The sequence below is a fragment of the Lactuca virosa genome, chromosome 2 (assembly GCF_052849685.1).
Source record: "Lactuca virosa cultivar CGN04683 chromosome 2, Lactuca_virosa_CGN04683_v6, whole genome shotgun sequence".
Classification (NCBI taxonomy): Eukaryota; Viridiplantae; Streptophyta; class Magnoliopsida; order Asterales; family Asteraceae; genus Lactuca; species Lactuca virosa.
Window position 1 is genome coordinate 16,537,934 of NC_136427.1, and position 26,455 is coordinate 16,564,388.

Below are 26,455 nucleotides of genomic sequence, written 5' to 3' on the forward strand. Positions count from 1 at the left end.
TTTAAGTCAATTCATGCATAGTCCTAGAAAATCTCTTTTTAATATTGCTATAAGACTTCTAAGGTATTTAAAGAATAATCTTGGAAGGGGGTTTTCAATTGTGAAATCAGATGTCTTGTGTCTTAAGAGTTTTGTTGATGCAGATCGGGCAAAATGCCTTGTTTCAAGGAAGTCTGTAACAGGTTATGCAGTGTTCTTTCGTAATAATCTTGTCTCATGGAAAAGTAAGAAACATGAAACTGTTTCTCGCTCATCTACTAAGTCTGAATATCGAGCTCTTGGTATTGTGTCTTGTGAGATAATGTGGATTTTAAAAGTTCTTTTTGATCTTGGAATTAAGAACAAAACTCATGTTCCTATATTTTGTGATAATGACTAAGCTATAAAGCTTGTTCTTAATCCAATTTTTCATGAGAAAACAAAACATTTTGATGTTGATTTTCATTTTATTAGAGATCGTGTTTCAAAAGGAATTGTTGAGGTTTTTAAAATTAGTTCTGAAAACAATGTGGCTGATATTTTTACTAAAGGATTAAGTGTTTCACAACATGAATTAGTTTGTAAAAAGTTGGGTCTTGTTGATCCTTTTCAAGGGACTTGTTGATGTTTTAATTGAATTTTAAGTTTGAGTAGGGGTGTTGAGTTAACTGGTCTTCAAACTTATAATTCATATATCCTTTTATCGTTAATTTCCTTAATTTGTATTTATTATTTATTTTAGTTGTGGCTCTTGTATTGTTAGATATATGCAGGAAGGGTGTTATATGCAAAGTTGGAGAATGTTTTGGACTGCGGAGCAATTTCTGAAAACATGAAAGGTCACGCGGGTTGTAATTGATTATAAATGGGTTGACCCGGTGTATAAGATAAAGCTGTGTGTGTTCTAGGAACAAACTTTAAATTATTTCAAGAAACATGATCGAGGTACAACAAACCAAAATCCAAAAGATAGATAATATTCAAATGGGAAAGCATAATCCTAAAGAAAAAATAATATATTCTAGGAGTCGGACAATAGGTCTATTATTCCATTTTACCCACAAAATCAGGGTTATCAAGGAATTTGTTTGTTTCGGTAGAGTTTGCTTTAAATTTTCTTCCATAATGATAGTTTTGAACTTCTTCGAGAGTAGCCTTACAAGTCTATTACATATGACCATAGCCATCACATTTGTAACATAAAGTTTTCTCATTAGCATAATCTCTTACTCTGGGACGAATTGTCCTATTGTTGTTGTTCCTAGTACGAGATTCCCTAGGAGCCACATGGCGTTGGCTCGGATTAGAGTCTGAACCTCGCTTGACTTTGCAAGCTTTAGTCTCACCATGATTCCTTGTCTTTCGGGACGACTGGAGCTTGTCTCAGTTCTCGTTTCAAGTTTGAGGCCCACAAACATTATTAGCATCATGCATTGGAATTGTCTTTGTCCTAACTAGAAGATAATTTTTATTTCTCATTAAAATGATGCTATTTTTTCATCAAATAGCAATTGGGTAATGAGCTTAGGGAACGTTGTGAACTTAGACTGATGTTTTTTGCTTTTGAAGCAAGTTGTCAGAACTAGGAAAGGTGGTGTAAGCTTCTCCAATAAATCAACGTCAGTCAATTATTGACCATAGTAATAGAGAAACACTAGAGTTTTGAAACGGCGGGTTCGAGAAACACTAGAGTTGCTAGAGTGAACTTTGTTTCCGAAACGATATGTTCGAGAAGCTCACCCGTGAATAGGTTCCTCGTAATCAAACCACATGTTAACCACATGTCGATTTTGAGACACCGGTGCAATATCAATAAATAAATACATTTGGGGAAATAATTATTTACTCAACCCTTTGCGGTAGCTCTATTTAAATACGATCAGTAAAAATAATGATGAGGATAGTAAACGCATATAAAAACCGACCTTATTAGGATATAAATAACATCCTATAATTTTCCTAGACATCGTATTTAAAATATGTGAGCCTATTTGGCTATGATTCATAATTTTTCCAAAAATAATTGTGAATATATCTATTTTGTAAATGGTGAAACATTTTAAAAAATTTCATGTTTGAGTTAAAAACTTTATTATTTTTTTCATGCTGATGTTAAGAAATTTAAAAACACATTTAGACATAAATAAATAATTATTGTCTCATACAAAATTGAAAGTGTTTGTCAATAAAATATAATTATTAGTGTTACTTTTCTTTTAAAGTGAGTTTGTAAATGGATCAAGATAAATTCTCATAAACTCATTCAAAAATTTAATGAATGAATGTTTTTCCTTAATTCATTGAAAGGATTTACCAAACAAAACAATAATGAAAATGAACTCAATCTTTTCTTAATCTACATAAATATGCATTTGGTTTCAACATTGATTTCCCTTTGTTTTTATATAAACACACAACTACAAGATGATAAAAAATAAGATGTAATCTATGAATATCAAGAAAAGCTTACTTGTAAATTAGAGAGAAGAATGATCTCGAACTTTTTTTTTTTATTTTTTTATTTCTATTCCTCGAGCGACAAAAGTGGACCATGATGCCTCGATCTTTGAGCAAAATGTTGATAGCGCATTGTATGACAAATTAACTCAACTCCATGATTCATTTTAACATTCTCATTCTCATTGATAATATATGTTTTCTGTAAATATTTATAAACACATAAGAACATGCTATATATATAAGGCAAAAGCTAAATAAACCAAAGATTATAAAAGTTACATACAAAGTTTCTATTTATGAAACACTTAAATGGAAATAACATTGATAAATGATATATTATGAGTTACAACAATTATTTGTTTTTAGTTTTGGTTTTTATTGTTTATTTTTTTCAACTTTTTTGTACGGTCCGGTCTTTTTCTTGTATTTTTATTTTTAAAAAAGACATTGGTTTGCTAGAACGTTCCGGCTTTTCCATTGTTTTTGTATTTTTATTCGTTTTTCTTTAATTTTCTCCTTGTTTTCTATTTCTCGATTACGTTTTTTCCTGTTTTCCTTTACTTTTTTGTTTTCAGAATGGAACCAATCGACAAATAATGCATGCTGCCCTAATTAACACGCTTGAAAACGAAATAAAACAAGAAAATGACAACATCACATGGCCTTTATTTCTCATTTATTCCATTTTTTTTTCATCACGCAACATCAAGAAGACCCACAAAACAAAACAACTTAAAACACCAAGATCTGGCCTTTATTTCTCCATTAATTTCATTCTTTATCACGTAATACGAAGAAGACCCACATAACAAAACGAGTTGAAACATCAAGCTCAATTCCATTATCATTCTACATTTGTAGGTTTGTAGCTTTTATTTATCTTCATTTCATAAAATATATAATACAAATAAGACACACAAAATAAAATCAAATTTCGAACAAATGGACCAAAGGAATGGCCTCCAACGAAATTTTATAGTATTTTTGTATACACATAAAGTATTGTACCATCTAACCACAAGATCAAAGTGTCAACCGCAATGCCAAATCAGTTTGCCAAAGTAGTCCATGTAGACGGAAGCCGATTTGAGGACACAGGCTGCATGTTACGGACATTAATGTCAATAGGCAGCATGCGGTACTCGATATCGAGATCTCTGAAGACTTTAATCATTTCCTCAACTAAAAGAGCTCTTCGTAGCCATCGTTCACCCATGTCTTGAAAGTTTATCCGGTGTGAAAGCCATATCGAAATCTTTAGCCGATTCATGTCGTCTACATCCCTCAAGACTATCATAGGTGCAGGGTACCAATGGTCGCTCTTGTTCTCAATGTAGCTGCAGTCGCAACAAACCAGTCATTCATTGATCATTTATCAAATCAATAGTAATTTGTTATTGAGCATCGCTAGTAAATACAAGCCTAAAAATGGTCATTTATTATAGTGATATACCTTGTTATCCTCTCCTTCATGAGAGCAATCTTTTCGACAGGGGTTGATACATGTACACAGAAGTCCACAGCATCCCCCATATCCGGACTACGGTAGTAATTGGAGATCGGTTTCGTAGCCAAGACACTGTTTGGATATATAATTTTCAGGTTATCGAACCTCAAGAAAACCGTAGTCAATATATTCATCTCCTCAACTACCATCTGCAATCCACAATAAATATACCAAAGACATAAATATTATTGTTTTCTTTATTATAGCATTCTACTTCTATTTTTTATATTATAGTATTGTACTTCAAAAACAAAAAATCAACCGAATTAGGCAAGTATATCAATGTTAATATAATAGAAAACAAATTTCACTTCTATAATTAGATAGACTTTCAAAATATGACGTTCTATAAGGAAAAAAAATTAAAATTACAATGCTATTACAAACAAGAAAATAATGGCTTCGAATAAATGATCATACGTCGTTATTTCTAATGCTTTACCTGAACACCGTCAACTTCACAACGATCACCGACATCAAACGGATGCATTACGAACAAGAAAATAATGGCTTCGAATGTCGTCTTGCATGTGTTACCAAACACAAACACAACCAAAAGCAGTTGTGAACTTAGGAATATAAAGAATTGTGTGGTTGCAACTTTAAGTATAAGAAGCCAAATCACGATTATTATGATACTAACAGCCAAATTGAACATTTGATGGAGTTTCTTTACGGCTGTCTTTGTATCCTTCAGAGACAATGCAAGAGCTCTTCGTTCTCGGTACACATTAACCTGGAAAAACGATATTTTTGGAATTCCTGTGAACCGAATCATTGTTGATTATGGAAAAAAGTTGATGATGGAGAAGAAAAAAGGTCTTACCACCCAATTTTTGAGAAGTGCCTTGCTGATTCCTTTGGTTTCACTATCTCCATCAAAGAGCCGTATTGCCTTCAACGCTTCATCTTCTCTCAGAAAGCGCATTAAATCTTCTATATAAATGCGCCTATAAGGGGAAAAAAACAAGACATAGTGAAAAGATGATCTATACAGAAATAAGATAAGGCTTTTGAATATAGAGAGTGTACTTTGGCTTTCAATTATAGATGACTGGTCAAATGTACCTAAACTAAATTTTACATATAGGTTAAATGTAATGAAATGCAATTTACTTTCATTATATGCACCACCACTATAATTGGATAGATTTTTCATAATATAATGTTCTAATGAGAAAAAAAAATGTTAGAAGTACGTCATTGTAATAATTATAAGTACAATGTTGTAACTAAATAGATTTTTCAGAGTACAATGCTTTAATAAAAAACATAGAAAGTACATTACTTTAATTTAAAGTAATGCAAACAGGATGCTAAAATACGTATTTAAATGAAAGTATGTTTCTCTTCTTGCATTTAGCCACGGCTAATGAGGGAGCTCAAAATAACAAGGGAGCGCAGAGGGGAGCGTAATATTAGCGATGATCTTCAAGGGCACACGTTTATAAATTATTATATGGGATGGAACTGGACAAACTTTCTAGGGTTATTTCGAGGATGAGTATGAGGGCATTCACGTTTTTTCCACAAACGATAGATCGAGAATGAGTCCCCATTCAACCTTTTTTTTTGGAAAAATTTTATTTGCAATTTGTCCTGTTCACATCAATCCCGATCCCGGTCTAATGCATATCAAGTTGACATGTTTTCCAACAAATTTGAATACGTAATTGGTTATAAGATTAAAAACTTACTTTGAGCCTTCCATAGCAACATTACAGAATATTCTCTTGGCTGCAATCTTAGCTTGCATTTCGTTTGTTATCTGCACCGCAGACTCGTCCTCATCACATGACTTTCCGAGTTGATCATCTAAGGTAGACAAAACTCCGGTTCTAACAATACTCATCAATCTTTTCATATTCCAAGCCGATATATTCTTCTGATTTAGCCTATGCAAGTGATCAATCGTGATCCCATCTTCAAGTGGCATGTTAACTTTGTAAAATTTACCACTTTTACTATTGTTTCTTGGAGTTCCAATAAACCTCCCAGTTTTCTTGAATATATTCGCCTTAAGATCGGGTGGCAAACTGGTACCAGCATTTTGAAAATTTTCAACCTCCGAGATCATCTCATCCACCTCCTCTTGTTCTTGTTGAATCTCAATCACTGGTAGACCCGAAAGGGTTTCAATTACATATTGATTGAATAATGATTCTTGAATCCGGTCAAAATACGTGCTCACATGGAAAGAGGATGCAAGAACTTTGACTAACAATGTTTTCAATAACCAAACGATTGTCCCCACCAAAAGACATATCCAAATCTTTGTCACATAAGGCAAAACCTTTCCATGTGTCATATGGTTGACTTTTTCATGGAATATACATTGCCAAGCAATTAAAACTAACCCAAACCAAAGGCAATTTTGAACAGCATTTCGCAAACCATATACAAAATATAAAACCCTTTTTCGTAGTAGGAAGTTTCGTTCTATCGAGATTACTAGAAGCCTAATCGCCCAACCAGAAACCAATCTTCCACATATCAAAACCATTATCATAACCCCCCATTTCCACAATACAAGATCATAAAGTTTCTTGTGCTTAAAATAAGGAATTATGAAGGTGCAAATTAAAGCACCAAGAATCAGGATTAAACAAAATAACTGAAGTAAAGTCCATTTACTATACCTTAACTGCTTATACTCATCAGGTAAATCATCGTCCAAAAATGGATCTTCTTCATCGAATTCACTACCACCTTTTCCCAAAATTCCAGATTTCGATATTCTACCTGACCTCTTATCTCTCTCCGGTGTATCCATTAACCTGGACTTGGTTTTCGACCTCATCAAGGTCGATTTTCTCTTAAATGAAGCATTCCCGGAGCAAAGCGTCACTTCTTCTCCACCGCCGCTCGTACGACCACTACCATTGGACCGGCGCCGGTGCCTTATCGGTTGCGGCTCAATCACCTCATCGTGAAAATAAACCATAACTTCTTTCGGCGTCAGCGTGCCATAGTTATTCGGACTCTCAGCTATTCTTGATAACGGCGGTGACGGCGGCTCAGACGTCGTTAAGAAATCGAACTTCTCACCGTCTTTTGAGAAATTGTAACTCGATTCTCTCCACACTGTGTTATAGTTAGCGTTTTCAAGGTCCACAACAGAGTTGTTGAAATTGTATGACGCCCCCTCTGCTTCTGTAGTAGCAGCGACATTATCATCTGTAGCTTTCCCCCGAAACGATGGAGACGAAGGCATAGTAGGAACCGCGGATGTAAATTGATCAATGGTGTAATTGTTTTCGTTATAAAGGATTTGCTTTTCTTCTGGTTCGATTTGTGGTTCTCTTTGTGGTGATCTGTCAGTTTCTCAACTTATAATACAATTCGAAAAGGTTTGAAGAATTTAAATCAGAGTTTTCAGATTAAATTATTATCCTTCAGTCGACTGTGAACCAGGTGATTGAATCATAATTGAAGCGACACAGATATCAGCTATAATAATGTTGACAGCAACAGGGGAATGTTTATCGTTTATAAAGGAGGAAAACCCTCAACTTTATGTTGGTTTTCACTTTAAACCCTCCTAAAAACAGTTGTTTCAACTTAAACCCTGACTTTTATTTTCTTTACAAACTCCAAAATTTCTGCACAACTGTACCTTGTGTTGTGTCAACCTTGTAGGCCCCATTTCACATAAAATATGCCAAAACCTAATATGATCTAATGGTGCACGGTATCAATGAAATTTTTGTCCCCATCATAGTTGGTATGGTGGGAATGGAGGCCCGCCGATCCACCCTGGTTCAATAGGAAGAGACTTCGTTGGATTGATGATATTTTTAACCAACACCTTTTTTTTTCTTATATGTTTTGGTATATACATTAAAATTTTAATTATCGTTTTGATAAATGTTTTAATATACGTTTTTAAAATTATATCGGTTGGGAAGCTTGGGAAAGATGGATATTTTATGTAACAGTTGGAAAAAATGAAACGGATTTTTTATGTTGAGAATTGGAAAAAATGAAACTAAAGAGTAGAAGAAATACTAACGTGACATCTGAGTGAAAAAGATGTTTGGACCCAAAGATGATTTTTCACATCCTAAGAATTTTGCATTATGTTTTTCATTTGTCGGCTAGAGCCTACGGACAACAAAAATTGTAGAGTTTTTGGCTCAATTAATAAAACATTAATAAAAATGATTTATAGATTTTTGTTTTTTAGTAACTTTTTCATTTCACATTGATGATATTTTTGTTAGAAATTTGGCAATTCTGCCCCATCAAAATATATATCATGTGTATTTTTTGTTTTACTTGTGTCAAATATCTTTCAAAAATATTTTTTTTTTTCGTATCCAAAATAACTATTTCTAAGCATCTAACACGAATAACTATTTCTAAACATCTAATGTACTTGTTTTTCAATTAAATGTCAAATTTTAAGCAATTATATCGTATCTATTTTTCATTTGCCATGTTTTTTTTCTTTTAGATTTCGTTAACAACAAAGCATTTTCTCAAAATCATAAAATTATTTATCGTATTTCAGACTTATTCTTTAATTTTGGACTAACATTTTTTTATGTCCAAAGTGTTAGTCTGAAATATACTTTTTATTAAAAAAAAAAAAACTTTTAGTTCGAGTTAAATTGGTCTCAAATGTCTAGAAGGACCCCATTTTAGTTTTACTTAAATTGGTGTGAAATGTCTTCCATACATATGAAATGTCTTCCATACATATAGATAATTTTTCAAAAACACATAAAACTTGGTTATTTTAGTCAAATCTCACCTAATGATCATTTTTGTCAATATCCCATAAAAATGCTAATGAGTTGATAGAAATGCTAATGAGTTTATCCTATAAACACAAGACATGAACGTGAACATTATCATCATCTTGACTAAAATGCCCACTTTGTCACACCCAATCAAATCACATCTCCTCATGTCATGTATAACAAGGCCTAAGCAACGAATAACATTAATCGACGTTAAGTTTAGTTTTGAATTTATGATATTAGAACAAAAACAATCTTGAAAAAATTACATGATTGGTGCTTGTGTTTTGCTGAAATAGGCTAATCCTGAGCAGCTATTGGAACTCCTATATGCTTGGTCCTCTAGTTTGTTTGTTTGTTTTTGTTGCTCGCCTGATCCTTTTGGCCAACACCGTCTAAATGACGTTGTTAGTTTATATGTAACATCCCATTTTCTTTACCACACAATTTTTAATTTTTAATATAGAAAACCTCAAGTATTATAAAAATCAAGTCAATAAAATTGCAGGTGTATCAAATACGATCATCCAAAATCAGAGTATCAAAATACGAAAATTATAAAAATATGCAAGCCAAAGTATATAGTCAAGCATTTGCCTTCCCGCGATCATCAAAAGTACATGAAACACATTTAATCAACAACTGTAAGGACGAAGCTTAGTGGGTTTCCCAAAATATTACATACAACACAACATAATAAACAACTATGGGTTATCAGCAATCCTGAAGATTATTAGCAATCCCGGTGGGATAACACCATGTCTCGTGGATTAACAACATATTTCAAGGGTTATCCGTAACCATGGAGACTATCAACAGTCCCATGGACTCACAGCAATACAAAAATAATTAACAACTCAGTTTCACATTAACAACAATCAATAAATAAGACCCGGTTGGTCAGCATGCATATACTATCACAAAGATAAATATAGTGGAAGACTCACCTCGTAGATAGCAGCTAAAATACAACAGCTCACACAGGATAGACAGATACTACGAGACGCTTATCAACAATAAAGAAGTACTCTCCCATTCTACACCCTAAAATCCTAATTTGACCAAAAGTCAACTATGGTCAAAAGTAAACGGTCAAGGTCAACAGTCAAAGTCAACCTCAGCAGGTCTCCACATAGTGACCACCCATAGGTCACATCATTGGCACTCCATCATAAAAGAGTCGGGTTACCCCCCCCCCCTCCCCCAGACATCATGTTGTGGCGACCTGAATGCCACGTCGTGAGAACTGGGTTTCCACAACTTAACAGATTCAACTCTTAATCTGTTAAGCCTCTCCTTCTATCTTTCTAGAAACCTTCATAGAGCTTAACATATCACAAAGGTCGATCCTTTTTATAAATATTCAAAAGTACTTTATAAAAAAACCGTTATTAGAGTAAAATCCCAAAATCATCATAATGTGGAAACATGGGTGGATGCGCTGCGATCATGTCGAGCCCTTCCCTTTCGAACCGAAAGTACCTGAAACCATAACCATAAAAACCATGTAACATCCCGACTCCCAGGTATAATCTTCGAAAGCTTTATATTCATTTTACTGAGGGAACTCGACGAGTTGGAAGCCCCAACTCGTCGTGTCGAACCTAGTCAGCCTGCGTGATTGATGACTTCTACTCGACGAGACGGAGGACCCCGACTCGACGAGTAGAAGTTGTGCATGGAAACCCTAATGTTTAGGGTTTGCACCCTATTTAAAGGACCTTAAGTCCTTCCCGCAGCCCATTATCACCTTTTGACGGCCAAAAGAAACCCTAATCAGTCTAAACCTTGTTCTTGAGTGTTTTGTGAGGCTAAAAGAGTGTTTTGGTGCATTTGTGCAAGAAGCTTGAAGACTCAAGAGCTTGGATCAAGGAGAAGCTTCTAGATTCAGTACCTACTCCATTTTGGCTTCCATTTGAAGGTAACAAGTTGTTACCTTGATCATTCTAGTGTTAGATTTCCTTGTTCATGGGTTTAAGGCCATCCTTAGCACATTTGTGGGTCATTTCGGGTATTGGGCATGATCTGAAGTTGTAACTTCAGATCTGGACTCCTCTAGGTCCTTGTAGTCATAAAGTTACTGAATTTATCAAGCTTTGGCCATTCTCTTTAGCTTAAACTTCTCCTTTCGCTTGCTTTTGACATTTAGGACCTTGCATGTACGTAAAGTTTGCAACTTTACGTGGAAACCATGCCCTAGGAGGCTAGATCTGCAATTTGGAACTTTGGGGTAGCTTAAAAACGTCTGAATGAGAAATGGAATAGAGGGACTCGACGAGTTGCATGGCCAACTCGACGAGTCAGGTGAAGATTGCATGTATTGGTACTGCAGGGACTCGGCAAGTCAGGTAGATGGGTCGACGAGTTAGTTAGGGTTTTTCCCCGACATCTGGACATCGCATGGACTCGACGAGTTGTCTGGAAACTCGGCGAGTCAACTAGGATTTTCACGATTTCTCGAGTTCTGGAAGAACTCGACGAGTCAGTGAGTTACACTCGACGAGTTGGGTCAACATGGACTGTTGACCTTGATTGTTGACTTTGACTTTGACCAAGGGTTGACTTCTGAGGGTATTTTGGTAATTTGGTATTTTGATGGACTTGGTCCTATGGTGGTTATAGGTGGTTGAGTTCGTGCCTGTAATTCGAGAGTTTGATCTTATCACTACAGTTCGACATCGTGAGGTGAGTTCTTCTCACTATATCAACAGGGTCTAAGGCACCAAGGCCGTCCGTTTATGATTCGTATCCTGTTTATAGGATGGTTACTATGTTAGTGATCTGTTAGATCGGTATCCTGGTTATAAGATAGTTGCTATGTTAGTGATCTGTTAGATCGGTATCCTGGTTATAGGATTATGATATGTTAGTGATTTTAGTTAGATCGGTATCCTGGTTATAGGAGTATGATATGTTAGTGATCTGTTAGATCGGTATCCTGGTTATAGGATAATATTATGTTAGTGATCTGTTAGATCTGTATGACTATCTGTACAAGCTAGCTAGCGTATGATATTTATGTGCACATGATTGTTGGATTGGGGGTTTGGGTTGTGGCAGGTCCTGCTTTGTGTTGTAGGCCAACATACCCAGGGCGGACCGGATAGACTGCAGTCCCGGTTGGGGCATAATAGTCGGGCCGAAGGTCCGACAAGCGGTCCGGATAGGCTGAAGGCCCTGAGAACCTGTCCAGACTTAACGAAGGCTCGTAGAGCAGTCCAGATATACTGATGGCCCTGCGAGGTGGTCAAGTCAGGCTGATGGCTCATTATGCATGATGTTTGTTTATATGATACAGTTTATGGTTTGTATGGCGTTGGTATTTTGGGGGAACTCACTAAGCTTCGGGCTTACAGTTGTTGATTTTGTTTCAGGTACTTCTGATGATCGCAGGAAGGCGAAGGCGTGATCGTGCACCTCCTTATGTTTTATGATTTGTTTCTGGGATACTCAGACACTAAACCATTTTGAAAACAAATTTGTAATAATTATTGGTTTTGAATGATTTAAATTATTTTTAAATTGGCTTGATTTTTTTATGGGTGTTACAAGTTGGTATCAGAGCCTTGGTTTGAGTGATATGGAGGAAACACTCGTATATATCCAGTCTCAAACTAAGGACAAGATTTTTAAAATGATTTTCAAATGGTTTTCAAAATACTAAGGAGGATGCAAGTGTACGATTAGCCGGAGCCAGTAAGTAGACCCCAAAATACCTTACGGGTTATTTGATTTTGTGATATGTTAGAACAACATGCTATTATTAGGCTAGGGATCTTTAGGAATTGCATGATAGAATTACCTGATTATATGATGCCTGATAGCCTAAGGTTTTTCGTTATATGAAATTGACATCATTACTGTAGTTGCTTAGTGTATGCATCATAGTTGTACATAATTAAGATCTTATAGCCTGAGAATGTTTGGTTTGGCCTTATTTCTTGTTCTTGTCTGATTAAGTGCTTAGGTTAGGATCAGATATTTGAAAGTCTATAGGGTCCAGCGTTATGTATGGCTAGCATACACTAGTGCTGCAGGGTTGGTGGAAGTTTCATGGATGGGTTGTGTGGGATCGGTTCGCCAGTTATGAGATATTTAGCCTTCCTCTAGGAGTGGGTATTGAGCACATGCCATGCTTACGTATAGTGTTAGGGCGTTGTGATGATACTTGAGACAAATATGGGTATGTGTGGAAGGTAGTATGGGCCCGTACTACTGAAAGCACATGACCCATACGCGTAGCAAGGAAGTCACAACCCCTAGGTTTTGTTGGGAGTTGGTTCCCGAATTGTTATATGGAATATCTGATATCTTCTTGGTATATTTTCAGCATGGTGGTTACTAGACGATTTGTAACTGGATCCGGGTCAGGATTAGGAGAGGGCGGACAGGAGGCACCAGCAGTACCCGAGACTATCGGCCATATAGGGCCAGACGAGATGGATGCCAGGATCCGGGAGATCCTGCAGGATGAGGTTGCTGCGATGTTCCAGGCTCAGTTACCGGAGATTTTTGGGTCTATCAAGACCGCTATGATGGAGTATTTCGATGAGCGTTATGCAGCCCTCACTGAGACGGCTGCCGCAGCTGTAACGACAGGGAGAGGAGCCAGTCAGGCATTCTAGTACCGGGACTTCGATAACACGAAGCCCTCGACTTTTAATGGGACTTAGGACCCATTCAAAGCCATGAGGTGGCTATCTGACGTGGAGGGGTGTTTCTTCACATGTTCATGTCCTACTGACCAGAAGGTCAGATGTGCCTTGAACCTGCTGAGGTCCGGGGCAAAGGACTGGTGGAGGTTGATGAGAGGTTCGTACACTGATGAGCAGAGAGCTGCGGTCACTTGGGATCAGTTCAGGGATATTTTCCGCGCTCGCTACATTCCACGGGTCGAGCGAGAGCAGCTAGCTTAGGAGTTCTTGGAGCTTAGACAGGATGCTGAGACGGTGACGGAGATCACCCATATGTTCACTGAGAGGGCGATGTTTTGCCCAGAGTTTGCTTCCGAGCAGGCTCAGATGACATGTTATCTGAGCATGCTCATGACTGACATTCGTCAGTTTGTGGCTACCCACCATTGTGATACTCTCTTGGAGTTACAGGAGGCCACTAGGCGGCGTGAGCTAGAGATTGAGCTGCAGTTGAGAGAGCAGCGGCAGGCCCCGACACAGTCACAGCCGGCGCCAAAGCGGTCTAAGACCGTTGATTCTAGGTCGGGAGGTCAGCATGACCACACTTATGGCAATTGCGGGAAGAGTCACTCTGGGGTTTGTAGATCAGGTAGTGCGTGCCGCAAATGCGACAAACAGGGGCACTTTGCGAGGGATTGTCGCCAGCTAGCCCCGGTTCAGGATATGAGGATCTTCTACCATTGTCATCAGGTTGGTCACGTGAAGACCGACTGTCCACAACTCGCTGCCAGGCTGGCGCCGGCTCCAATGCCGGCTACACTGATAGTTACTGACAGGGGTCAGGGTAGAGCAGAGCCTCCAAAGACTCCGGGACGTGCCTTCCAGCTTATAGCTGAGGAGGCCAAGATAGCACCGGATGTGGTTGCTGGTATGTTTCTACCCTTTATCTTGTTGATTATATATGTTTTATGCTTATATGTTATACCTATGATTAGGTACGTTCTTAGTGAACTCCTTACCTACTTTGGTATATTTGACTCGGGTGCAAGTCGGTCGTTTGTCTCGCAGTCATTTAGTAGGGAGTTCGGTTTGCCAGTAGAGGAGATAGAGTGTCCGTTGCGAGTCTCTATCGCCAACGAACACGGGATTTCTGCTTCTTCGGTCTATCGGGATTGCATGTTGGAGATCTTCAGGGTATCCTTCCCGATAGACTTGATTCCGATTCCCATGGGGGAGGTATGTGTGATTGTGGGTATGGACTGGCTTAGTCGCTTCGGTGCCATGATCGACTACGAGGGTCAGCGAGTGATGGTTCGAACCCCAAGTGGGGGAGAACTGATTATCTTCGGCGAGGGCACCAGATTGGGATCAGGGTCTTGCTTAACTTCCAGGGCTCGGCAGTACATTCAGCACGGGTGTGCGGGTTTTTTAGCGTATGTGGTGGATACGCGGGTCGGGGATCAAACAACGGTTTTAGAGGTTCCAGTAGTCAAGGAGTTCGCTGACGTATTTCCGGAGGAGTTACCCGGAGTGCCTTCGGAGAGGCAAGTCGAGTTCAGGATTGACCTTGTGCCAGGTGCGGCCCCTATCGCCAAGGCACCGTACCGATTGGCACCACCGGAGATTCAGGAGCTATCATCATAACTACAGGAACTGTTGGGGAAGCAATTCATTCGTCCGAGCAGTTCTCCGTGGGGAGCGCCGATTCTCTTCGTCGGGAAGAAGGATGGTTCACACCTAATGTGCATTGACTACCGGGAGTTGAACAAGTTGACGGTGAAGAACTGTTATCTACTCCCGAGGATAGATGATATTTTTGATCAGTTTCAGGGAGCATGTTGGTTCTCCAAGATAGACCTGAGGTCCAGGTACCATCAGGTTAGGGTTAGGGAGGATAACGTGGAGAAGACCGCGTTCAGGACTCGTTATGGACATTACGAGTTCGTGGTGATACTGTTTGGGCTCACCAACGTGCCAACAATATTTATGGACCTGATGAATCGGGTCTGCAGACCGATGATTGATCGCTCGGTCATCATGTTTATAGATGAGATCTTGGTGTACTCCAAGACCAGAGAGCAGCACGAGGAGCATCTTCGGGAGCTATTGGGAGTCTTGAGGCGAGAAAGGCTTTATACCAAGTTCTCGAAGTGTGAGTTTTGGTTACGAGAGGTTCAGTTTCTTGGACATCTCGTTAACCAGGAGGGGATTTTGGTCGATCCAGCCAAAATCGAGGCAGTTATGTAGTAGGAGGTTCCGAAATCTCCCTCGGATATCAGGAGCTTCTTGGGATTAGCTGGGTACTACCGGAGATTCCAGTAGGATTTCTCCAAGATTGCAGTACCCCTCACTCGTCTGACAAGGAAAGGGGTGGATTTTCAGTGGGGCCCCGAGCACCAGGAGGCGTTTGAGACCCTCAGACAGCGACTTTGCGAGGCTCCAGTCTTGACTCTCCCGGAGGGATTTGAGGATTTTGTAGTATTCTATGATGCATCCATCATGGGACTGGGAGCGGTCCTCATGTAGAGAGGACGGGTGATAGCCTACGCGTCGCAGCAGTTGAAGCCGCACGAGACAAGATACCCTACTCATGATCTGGAGTTGGGAGCGGTGGTATTCACTCTCAATATTTGGAGACATTACCTCTACGGGTTCCGTTGTACCATATACACGGACCACAAGAGTCTGAGGCACATCATGGATCAGCTGAACCTAAACATGAGACAGCGCAGGTGGCTTGACGTGGTCAAGGATTATGACTGTGAGATCCTTTACCATCCTGGTAAAGCGAATGTGGTTGCGGATGCTCTGAGCCGCAAGTCAGCTGGATCTTCTACTCCAGCGACGTGTATGAGGATATCAGTGGATTTTCCACTTGTGAGCTTGATCAGGAAAGCTCAGGCTGAGGGTATGAGACAAGAGAATTGGAAGCTTGAGAGGATTAGGGGTGAGAACACCCGGTTTGCGCAGGATAGTTGGGGATTGTTGACCCGTTGCGGTCGGGTCTGGGTTCCGATGTCTGGTGGGGTCAGACATATTGTTCTGGAAGAGGCTCACAAGTCACGCTTCTCTATTCACCCGGGGGCCACCAAGATGTACCAGGATTTGCGATTGAGTTACTGGTGGTCGTGCATGAAGCGAGAAATCGCTTGGTACGTAGAGATGTGCTTGACCTGCAGGATGGTCAACGCCGAGCACTAGAGGCCGCATGGCAAGCTGCAGCCTCTAGAGATTCCCATGTGGAAATGAGAGCAGATTACGATGGAGTTCATCACCAAATTGCCGAGAACGGCAAGGGATTTCGACGCTATATGGGTCATCATGGATCGATTGACCAAGATTGCCCACTTTTCTGCCCATTCGGGAGAGCTCGTCGGCCGAGAAGCTGGCCAATGAATATATCCACAAGATTGTCGTTCGCCATGGGGTCCCGGTCTCTATCGTCTCAGACCGTGATGTTCGGTTTAGCTCCCGTTTCTTGCAGAAGTTCCACGAGGAGCTCGGAACGCGGCTGCACTTCAGTACAGCCTATCATCCGTAGACAGACGGCCATAGTGAGCGGACCATACAGACTCTCGAGGATATGCTAAGAGCCTGCGTTATTGACTTCGGTGGGAGCTGGGAGTCCTACTTACCCCTTGCAGAGTTATCCTATAACAACAGCTTTCATTCCAGTATTGGTGCTCCACCTTATGAGCTGTTGTATGCACGGAGATGCCACAGCCCAGTCTGTTGGGGGGAGGTTAGTCACAGGGTGATAGGTTGTACCGAGGTAGTCCTGCAGACTACCAAGATGATTCAACAGATCCGACAGCGGTTGTAGACCGCACATAATCGGCAGAAGAGTTACGCTGACCGACGCCAATCTGAGTTGGAGTTTCAGGTCAGTGACATGGTACTCCTGAAGGTCTCGCCCTGGAAGGGTGTGATTCGCTTCAGGAAGAGGGGGAAATTAGGTCCCCGTTACATCGGGCATTCAGGGTCATTGCAAAGGTTGGCAAGGTGGTGCATAGACTAGATCTCCCAGAGGAGCTTAGTCAGATTCATAGCACTTTCCATGTTTCATAGTTGCGGAAGTGCATTCTGGATGAGGAGGCAGTGGTGTCGTTAGATGATATTCAGGTTAATGAGCGCTTGAATTACATGGAGAGACCAGTGGCAATTCTGGAGAGGAAGATGAAGGTTCTACGAAATAAGGAAGTACCTTTGGTAAAGGTACAATGGGAGCATCAGAGGGGATTCGAGTGGACTTGGGAGCCGGAGGCAGAGATGCGGGAGCATTATCTGGAGTTGTTCACCACAGCAGACTTCGAGGACGAAGTCTAGTTCAAGTGGGGGATAATTGTAACATCCCGACCCCCAGGTATAATCTTCGAAAGCTTTATATTCTTTTTACTAGGGGAAATCGATGAGTTGGGTGCCCCAACTCGTCGTGTTGAACCTAGTCAGCCCGCATGATTTATGACTTCTACTCGACGAGTCGGAGGACCCCGACTCGACGAGTAGAGGTTGTGCATGGAAACTCTAATTTTTAGGGTTTGCACCCTATTTAAAGGACTCAAGTCCTTTCCCCCAACCCCTTACCACCTTTTGACGACCAGAAGAAACCTTATTCAGTCTAAACCTTGTTCTTGAGTGTTTTGTGAGGCTAAAAGAGTGTTTTGGTGCATTTGTGAAAGAAGCTTGAAGACTCAAGAGCTTGGATCAAGGAAAAGCTTGCAGATCCAGTACCTACTCCATGTTGGCTTCCATTTGAAGGTAACAAGTTGTTATCTTTATCAATCTAGTGTTACTTGTTCATGGATTTAAGGCCATCCTTAGCATATTTGTGGGTCATTTCGGGTATTGGGCATGATCTGAATTTGTAACTTCAGATCTGGACTACTCTTGGTCCTTGTAGTCATAAAGTTACTGAATTTATCAAGCTTTGTCCCTTCTCTTTAGCTTAAACTTCTCCCTTCGCTTGGTTTTGATATTTAGGACCTTGCATGTATGTAAATTTTGCAACTTTATGTGGAAACCATGCCCTAGGAGGTTAGATCTGCAATTAGGAGCTTTGGGGTAGCTTAAAAACGTCTGAATGAGAAATAGACTAGAGGGACTCGACGAGTTGCAGGGCAACTCGACGAGTCAGATGAAGATTGCCTGTATTGGTTCTGCAGGTACTCGGCAAGTCAGGTAGATGACTCGACGAGTTAGTTAGGGTTTTTCCCCGACATCTGGACATCGCATGGACTCGACGAGTTGTCTGGAAACTCGGCGAGTCAACTAGGGTTTTCACGATTTCTCGAGTTCTGGAAGAACTCGACGAGTCAGTGAGTTACAATCGACGAGTTGGGTCAACATGTACTGTTGAACTTGACTGTTGACTTTGACTTTGACCAAGGGTTGACTTCTGAGGGTATTTTGGTAATTTGGGATTTTGATGGACTTGGTCCTATGGTGGTTATAGGTGGTTGAGTTCGTGCCTGTGATTCGGGAGTTTGATCTTATCACTACAGTTCGACGTCGTGAGGTGAGTTCTTCTCACTATATCAACAGGGTCTAAGGCACCAAGGCCGACCCTTTATGATTCGTATCTTGGTTATAGGATAGTTGCTATGTTAGTGATCTGTTAGATCAGTATCCTGGTTATAGGATGGTTGTTATGTTAGTGATGTGTTAGATCGATATCCTGGTTATAGGATTATGCTATGTTAGTGATCTGTTAGATCGGTATCCTCGTTATAGGATAATATTATGTTAGTGATTTGTTAGATCTGTATGACTATCTGTACATGCTAGCTAGCGTATGATATTTATGTGTACATGATTGTTGGATTGAGGGTTTGGGTTGAGGTAGGTCCTGCTTTGTGCTGTAGGCCAACATACCCAGGGCGGACCGGATAAACTGCAGACCCGATTAGGGCATACTAGTTGGGCCGAAGGCCCGACGAGCGGTCCAGATAGGCTGAAGGCCCTAAGAGGCGGTCCATATGTGCCGAAGGCTTGGAGAGCGGTCCAAATAGACTGATGGCCCTGCGAGGCAGTCCAGTCAGGTTGATGACTCATTATGCATGTTGGTTGTTTATGTGATACAGTTATGGCTTGTATGGCGTTGGTATTTTGGGGGAACTCACTAAGCTTCGGGCTTACAATTGTTGATTTTGTTTTAGGTACATCTAATGACAGTGGGAAGGAGAAGGCATGATCGTGCACCTCCTTATGTTTTATGATTTGATTCTGGGATACTCCTACACTAAACCATTTTGAAAACAAATTTGTAATAATTATTGGTTTTGAATGATTTAAATTTTTTTTAAATTGGCTTGATTTTTTATGGGTGTTACAAACCGTAATCACAAAGCTTAGTGTGTTCCCCAAAATACCACATGCCATACATACCATTGGGCCTAGCCCTCACATTGGGCCCAATATGCATATTGGGCCCAATACACATATTGGGCCCAACCTACCATAATGGGCCTAGCTCTGCCAAATCAATGGGCCCAGCCCAATCATACAAATGCAAAAGTCACAAAGACAGTTTGCACCTATCTAACATACAATGGGCCTAGCCCTTACTGATCTATGGGCCTAGCCCAACATACAAATTGTCCTAGCCCCACATATCTATGGGCCTAGCCCAACATACCATGCAAGAGTCACAAAGACATCTAACATTTCAGAACCTAGTGGGCCGACATTGGTGCCTTCGACCCACGAGAACAGTGAGGAGACTCACATCTAGCTGATGAAACACTCCAATAAATCTTTGACTTCTGGTCTGGAAAATCCCCGCGCTATCAACATCAAATGACATCCAATTATTAATTGGGTTCCGACCTATAACCAATAGTCTAAGCTACTTAGCCCATAAAAAGGGTAAAAGACCATTCTACCCTTTATCTCAACTACTTCCAAGGCCCAATCTTCCAAATTGGGCCCAAAACCCATCATGGGCCTAAATCCAAAGGAGCCCAAAAATACAAACTACAAGCCCAAAATAGAAGTCTAATGGACCAACAAGGCCCAAACTAAGAAAGAACAAACAATGGCCCAAACCGAGAATACCAAGCCCAACGTCCATCTGCTTAGTACGCGAGGCGTACTCAGCCTGTACACTAACCGTACTCCGTCTGGGGTCAGTACGCACAACATACCTGCTAGGTATGCCTAACCTACTCCCTAGACTACCAAACCATCTCATTAAGCACTTAATCGACTTAGACAAAGTGCCAAACTATCAGATCTGATTCTTTAAGGCTACCTATCACGTAAAGTTGGCAACTTTACACTCATGCATGGCTTAATGGGACTCAAAAGCTTACAAAGGGCTTAATAAAGGTCTTAATGCTTGCATGGACCACCATCTTCCATAAAGTTGACATTTTTATGAACATGGGGATGAAATGGAGCCAAGATCTAGCATCCATAGCTTCTAGAGTAGATCAAAAGCTCACCTTTGACTCAAAAGTCTCCAAAAGTGCACAAAGTACCCCATAAACTATATCTAACACCAAAGACCATCCATGTGAGAGCTTTTTACCTCAAAATGCTTGCAAATGAGAAAAAGATCCTGGATCTACAAGCTCAAGCTATCCCCTCAAGTGCTCATCTTCTTCTTCTTAACAATCCACCAACAAACACTCTTTCAAGCTCAAAACTCACCAAATCACTCTAGGGTTTCGATTTCAGGGTAATGGGAGATGGAGGTTGGTCTAAAATATCGAAAAGATGATATAATGATGCTTAAATAGGGTGCAAACCCTAAAAATTAGGGTTTTCATATGGCTGGAGTATGCCCCGCGTACTCCCAGTACGCCCAACATAATCCATGAAGTGTCGTGATCCCTTCTGCCTAGTACGCCCTACATACAAGGCTTAGCGTTTTAAACCACCAACTTCCAAAGGCCTTAACTTCTTCATTCTGAGTCCGATTTTGACGATCCTTATATCCACGGAAAGGTAACAAGAAGCTCTACACTTCTATCAACTCATCCTTGCCTTAAACTTCCCGAATTAAAATCCAAAATTCATAAAAAGACCGAACTGACACTTTACCGATATACCCCTTGTCTCCAAAACACACACCGAACTACAGGATCATCCATATTACATGACCTGCAACCAAATGGGTCTAAATGCCTATTTTCCAAAGGCCCTAAGCCTTATGATAACCGATCTTTGGGCCACAACCCCGAATTAGGAAACGATTCGGAACATGGTGTTACATCTATAGCTCAAACTTAGGTCAAGACGGGAAAAAAAGAACCAAGACTTCATGCATGGAGTCCAAACCACCATCGAACTTCAGATATGAGACTTATGCTTATCAAAGGACTTCAATGATCCATAAAGTTGCTAACTTTATGGATTCCATGCATTCAACTCAACCCATACGTGGAGAGAAGTAGGTAAAACTCAGATCAAGCATGCTTAAATGAGAAAGGCAAGAACTTGAGGACTAAAATAGATCCAAAAACAATACAAGGTGGTGAGGAGGAGACTTGCTTGCTGATACAATTCACCAAAGGAATCTTAATCTTCAACAAGGAGCTAAAAACCACCAAAAGAACTCTCAAGATCAACAATAGAGGCATATTCGATTAGTGTAGAAGGGAGGTGATGGAGGCTGAGGATGTGAAAACCCTAGCCCCTCACATCCCTTAAATCAAGCGCAAATCACAGAGAAATTAGGGTTAGCCCTCAGGTGGTCGCCACATCATGACCACTTGCTCGTCACGTCTTGGCCCACAAGAATGGATGCATGTTTCTGCCTTGATGGTCACGTTGTGAGGCCTCTTTCCATACGTAATGATCATCCTAAAATCCATGATTTTTCATTTTAAATTAGACTAAAAGAATAAATGAACCATTTACCTGAAATAGTTGTTACAGTTCTCCCCCACTAGAACTAGATTTCGCCCTCTAAATCCTTAACTGGAAATAGATATTGATAGTGTTCTTGCATCCTCGACCCGGGTTCCCACGTCCACTCTGAGCCTTTCTGGTGTTGCCACTGCACCTTGACCAGGGGTACACCTTGTTGCTTAAGGCCTTCGTCTTCCTATCGAGAATCGCCACCATTCGCTCAATATAATTCAGGCGATCATTAAAGGTTTGTATCGATCAAATACACTTCAAGTATTAAGAACAACCGTAAAACTAATCTAAGAAAAATTATAATTAGAAAGTAAATAACACAAAATTTCTCCAAATTGGTTTTTCACAAAGAAAGAGATTTGTCTTCACCAAGAAGACTGGTTTTTCACAAAGACGATTGACACAAAGCCACGATCAAAACATTAGGGTTTGCCCTAATGTTGTATATATACTAATCTATACATGTATATCCCGTGATTCAAGGGATTACGTCTAATCTATATTAAGAATCGATGTAATCATAAAGATACCAGATCTGTGATCTATTATATACTTATCTATATCATTACATAATATAAAAAAGATTACAATCGAATAACTGTACTATAAGTTGACGTTGATAAGTTTGATACGTTGGCGATGTAGACGTAGTAGATGTTGGCACTGATCTATCAGCGTGTTGTGTGTTTGACATGTCAGATCATAAGGTGTGACCTTACAATATCCCCCTATCCGATGATGTCAAAACTAATCTTCAATGAATGATTTTGGCTCGTGCTCCCCCTGAGAGTAAGAATAAAATCTTGACTCTTGCAGTTTTAACGAATGCTCCCCCTAAGAAGATGAATGAATTATCAAGCATTTATGAATTGCAGCAGACGGTGGACGAACAGATAATGAGCTTGAGTTGAGCTGAGAACGTTAACATCAGCTTGAGTCGACTCCCCCTTAGAATGTGCTTTTCTGTAGTTCTAGTAGCAAGATTTTCAGCTTTACCACGATTCTCTCCCCCTTTTTGACATCAATAGCTAACTTCGAGCAAAATATAGTTTCAACTTGTAGTGTAGTATGATTGTGATGTCTCCTAATAGTGTGGGCTTAAACTGCCATTCACTGACATAGTATTGTGAGATCTCATCGACGTGTGGTGTCATACGTTGAATCATAAATCTCTTTTATTAGAAGAAAAATGGCAAGAGTAGTATGTTGCATGTAATATATTCTGGAATGAAATGTACCCATCGGCAAATATTTTTTGAATTCTCATCGGCATCTGGTATCATATGCTGAATCATAAAATTTTAAAGAAGAATATCACGGCAAGAATGGATTGGTGCGTGTGATAGTCTATGGTACATTGGCTAATCATCGGCACATAATTGCAAACTTTTATCAGTGTGTGGTTTTTCACAGTGAATCATCAAGTTCCGTATTAGAAGACTTGTGGAGAGAATGGATTGTTTTAGTCACATTGAGGTGAAATCAGCGTGAATCATTAACAATTTAACTCATCAAAAAGAAGTGGTTTAAACTTCCGTACCATGGAGTAAGTTGAAATCTAGAATCAAAGATTCACCATTAAATCATAATGGTACCATATCATACCTCAGACTAGGAGGTCAGGGACATGAACAACCCTTTTTCATTTAAGGACCAGACAAGTAACTCTTACGTTGATGACTATGTAATCAGGGTAAGCCATTCAATTTTGCTCAATGTTTCATCAGAACATGAGACTTGATGCATACGTCAAGCATGCTTCTAGGGATAGGGTCAGGTGAGAGAAAGGCATTTATAGAGAAAGGATAATTTATTAGATTATTATATGATTGATAAACTAATTGGAAATTATGAGGAAATAATTTGTTAATATATTAATTTAAAATAGAAAATTGGTTTGTTAATTTATATGATTAATAAATTAATGTGAAATCAATTATAACTAATTAATTATTAATCAGAATTAATTAAAGGTGCAAATGGTGAATTCTAATTTTTCATAGTTAAGAAAGGAAATGTAATTCTAGAACCTACCATCATGGTGGACGGTTTTGGGAACCTTTTTAGGGTTTTCAGAACACTCATGGTAGTAAATAAGGAAATGATTTGAATTGGGATTATATATATATTATTTAATCACTCAAATCTTGCTTTGTTCATAAGTTACCTAAACTATAAATAGGACCCCAAGTCCATAAATTTCCGTTCATACTCTTCCTTAATGATTCTCTGGCCGAAAATCTCCTCTCTCCTTTTGTCTTCTAGTTCAAGGTTTTGGGTGTGAGCCATTAGAGGCACCATCCTTTTGGTGCTAAGCTTTCCAAGACCTACACTACAAGGAGATTGAAGTGATTTGTTTACTACAACAAATCAAAAGGTATGTAACTCTATACTTGGTAATTTCGAATTACACTAGGGTTATGCTAGGTTTAGTTGTTAATTGTATGTTGCTATGAAAGTGTATGACATAGATCTTTTATCGGATGCATGTACCCTATTAATTGTTAATCGTTTTCCGCATTTTACAATTTTGTTTTCTATAAAACCCATCAGTGGTATCAGATATTAGGCTTGTCAAACATTGATTCCATATTAGTTGAATCGAATTAAGCTTTTTTTCGTAAAATATTGACCTCACGACGTGAGAGTTTAGTGCTCACAACGTGAGCACAATTTTTTTTTCCAGATTTTTGGTAATTATCTTCCAGATCTGATTTATGGTTTTATTTTTGGTAATTATCCAATATTGATTCTGTTAGATTCTGAATTTTGAATGTCTTGTGTGATAATCCTTAAAACCCTAAATATTAGGAGATATCCTTATTTGATAATTTTTGATTAGTTATATTAAATTGAATTGTCTCTTATGAATTTAATAACTAATTTTATAGTAATGTAATAAAAAGATAATTATAAATTCATAATATGTTTAAATTGATTAATTAATTATATGATAATCTAGATAATTAATATTTAAATATTGTTGAAAGTATTTACAATACACCTTATACTATATATGGTTAAAAGTTTAATATATTATACTTATAAGATAAGTCAGTCAAATCATTAGTAAGCCTCATTCACAAAGCTATACTCTAAGAGGATTATAAGGATAATAGCCTATAAAATGACCATTGAATGGGTGTCCACTCTCACTGACCTCTCCCTTGTATGGTGGAGAGACGTTAGTCGAACTGGTTTGATAGGACATAACCTCTAAAAGTATGATACTACAAAGTAACTAAACCTTCTAAAATCTCAATTTAGTTACTTTAGGAAAAACGTGAAATTGTATGCTAATCCATGAAAACGCATATCCTTTCCTTAGGAGTCGTTTGTGGAGCATGTGTGGTTAACCGACACACTAATTTGGGACTATACATGTGAAATGATGAAACAACTCATGTTTATGATTGTTGATGGATCTTGTGTGGTTAACCAACACATTAATGGGAGATCATAAATCGATCGAGGGTGTTTAAGTGGGTTTTTATGGTTATTCACATCTTAATTGTGATCCCCGACATCGCAGTCACAATTGGTAAGAGCATAATAAAGATTAGACATGCCATTGATAAGATTCAATAAATCTCACAGAACTAGGAGTTTCATATGATTGAAACTGGTGATTCGACTCTACCTACCTAAAATAGATTCAAATTTGATTATGACATCCATCTTCAAAGGTCGAATCGAAAATATGGATCCTATCCTTAATTTAAAATTTTGGATTAATAATTAAGGATTAAAAATCAACTAACTTTAATTCTCTCTTCTCCCAAATTTTAGATGTTAAATCAAGACAATGATGGTCTTCCTCGTTCTTATGGAAATGGTTTTCCTCAATCTTCTGGAGATGGTCTTCCACATTCGAGTCAAGGTGAAAATGTTTTCCCTTCCTTAGGAAATGGTGGAATTAAACACCATCCTTATTTAACTCTTCCATCTCCTCATCTCCTAACATCACGTTTTCCTCGAGTTGAGAAATATGAAACAACTCAAGCCCCATTGGCATGTATACACGAAGATGGAAATTCTATGTGTGCGCATGTTTTGAAAAGAAATCATACATTGACAAATTGGAAAGGATAGGTGTCATATTCCTAAAGGAGAAAGCCATTAATTTGGTTCTTATCTCGCTTCTTGAGTCATATGGTCTGTTTGTTAAGAACTTTCATATAAGGAATCTTGTTGTGACCTTAAGTGATCTAACAAATATGTTGATGGTTGCTAAAGCAAAAATTCTTAAGAACACAAGTAAAGTA

At 39.2% G+C, this 26,455-nt stretch overlaps 1 protein-coding gene across 1 annotated transcript; it reads right to left on the bottom strand.

Annotated features, from left to right (window-relative positions):
* Positions 1-3,257: 3,257 nt before the first annotated feature.
* LOC145158930 (mechanosensitive ion channel protein 6-like) lies at positions 3,258-7,375 on the bottom strand. Its single transcript, XM_079077791.1, has 5 exons — positions 5,644-7,375; positions 4,773-4,896; positions 4,389-4,682; positions 3,893-4,095; positions 3,258-3,776 (listed from the first exon to the last, which is right to left on the bottom strand). Exons 1-5 carry the CDS (start codon positions 7,158-7,160, stop codon positions 3,488-3,490), a joined length of 2,427 nt encoding a protein of 808 aa, XP_078933917.1. The 5' UTR covers positions 7,161-7,375; the 3' UTR covers positions 3,258-3,487.
* Between the last annotated feature and the right edge of the window lie 19,080 nt (positions 7,376-26,455).